Source organism: Echinococcus granulosus (genome assembly GCF_000524195.1).
Source record: "Echinococcus granulosus chromosome Unknown EG_S00169, whole genome shotgun sequence".
NCBI classification, from domain to species: Eukaryota; Metazoa; Platyhelminthes; class Cestoda; order Cyclophyllidea; family Taeniidae; genus Echinococcus; species Echinococcus granulosus.
The window spans coordinates 123,902-125,282 of NW_020170549.1; the positions used below are offsets into that span (position 1 = coordinate 123,902).

The 1,381-nt window shown below is 42.1% G+C and overlaps 2 protein-coding genes across 2 annotated transcripts in view; both read right to left on the minus strand. All coding sequences in view use genetic code 11, as the record gives it.

Annotated features, from left to right (window-relative positions):
* The window catches only part of EGR_09822 (hypothetical protein), a gene marked incomplete at both ends in the record, with an annotated part of 2,820 nt that extends 2,569 nt beyond the window's left edge, over nt 1-251 (minus strand). Inside the window, one exon of the mRNA XM_024499071.1 lies at nt 27-251. Coding sequence (XP_024346523.1) covers nt 27-251 — 225 coding nt within the window. The remainder of the gene's footprint in view (nt 1-26) is intronic.
* Nucleotides 252-327: 76 nt separating this feature from the next.
* The window catches only part of EGR_09823 (hypothetical protein), a gene marked incomplete at both ends in the record, with an annotated part of 15,664 nt that continues 14,610 nt past the window's right edge, over nt 328-1,381 (minus strand). The window contains 2 exons of the mRNA XM_024499072.1: nt 328-507; nt 1,102-1,215. Of these exons, the coding sequence (XP_024346524.1) occupies nt 328-507; nt 1,102-1,215 (294 nt within the window). The remainder of the gene's footprint in view (nt 508-1,101; nt 1,216-1,381) is intronic.

Sequence of the window (1,381 nt, forward strand, 5' to 3'; positions counted from 1 at the left end):
CAGTCAAGGTGTTTGCCTGAATTTACTGAGACGCATAACACATAGTCCACAGGCTTTGAATATTTCCCTAAAATGATTCGGTGGGATGAGAAGTGGATTTCTTGACCAATTTGGCTTAGATTGATGTATTTTGTGAGTGGGCAGGCACGTTCACTTTCCTCTTCCTCACACCCATTCTCCGAGCCAGAATAAAGCAACATTCGCACATTTTTTAAACAGTTTGAGAGATCTCGTCCACTGCGCCACCTCATCTGAGAGGAAGATCCACTTGATCTCCTTGGATGTCTTAGTTTTCCAAATTGGCTGAACCTTCAGTGCCACTTTGCTTTATTTCATTTCTTCTGAGATCTTGAGATAAGCAAAAGTGTAGATGATTTCGCAATTTTCTGTTGATAGTAACCGGTAATAAGCCCGTGATGTGGCATGTGACAATAGTGGCAATGATCTTGCGTCAATAGTTAGAAGTGCTGCCTTCAAGAAATGGAAGTTGGTGGTAAGAGTAAAGTTCTTTCAATAAAAACACAAAATTGAATCTATTGAATGTCATACAAGGCCTGACATATCGGGATGAAATAAAGCAAGATAAAGTACTTGAAGATGGCTCTTTTGGTGTTCTTGTGCTTTCGGTTTTAGATTATTGCGAAAAGAAAACCGAGTTACAGGATGTCACACCATATTCCCTGAAATGTGGTTTGGAGCTCCCCCCTGATTTCATGGAGTTATTTCGCCACTCACATCTTGGCAGCCCTACTGCTCCTTAACACTGGTACATGAAGGTAACACGCTGTTTCCAAATCTCTGCAACCCACCGTGAAATCAGAGAACTCTGCACGACATTCCAGGTCGTCTTTTGGCAGCACTGAACAATGGTGAAACACCTAGTCCTATGGATTCATGCCGTACCGAACGCAGTTTGGTGTTCCACAGTTTCCTCTTTGTGGGAGTTCTAAGCCCACCGTCTTAACCTTGTGAAGTATTACGTCGTTTTGTGCCGCTTTAAACGATATTTTATCTGCAACAATTTGACCTGAGCTTCTCAAAATATTGTTTTTCATTGAAGAAGTCCATTGTCTCACACGAACACCTCCTTCACACATCTACTTTCCCTCGACTTCGCCGTTTCATTTGTGTCGATATGCACATGCAATCTCCCAATTTTTCATCATTCGATTGTTTTGTAAATTCTACGAGCACAAATACTAAATCCCATTTCACCTACAGCAGTGAAGAGTATATGTTGCCTTCATATTGCTGGAAAGGAGGGAAGGGAGGGAAATGAGCACTACTGAGTGTCACTAACGTGCATCTGTTTGGTAGTGGATAGGTCGTACTACGTAAACCAACCACAAGCCAGGAGCAGAAGCAAAGGCTAAGCTTTTTC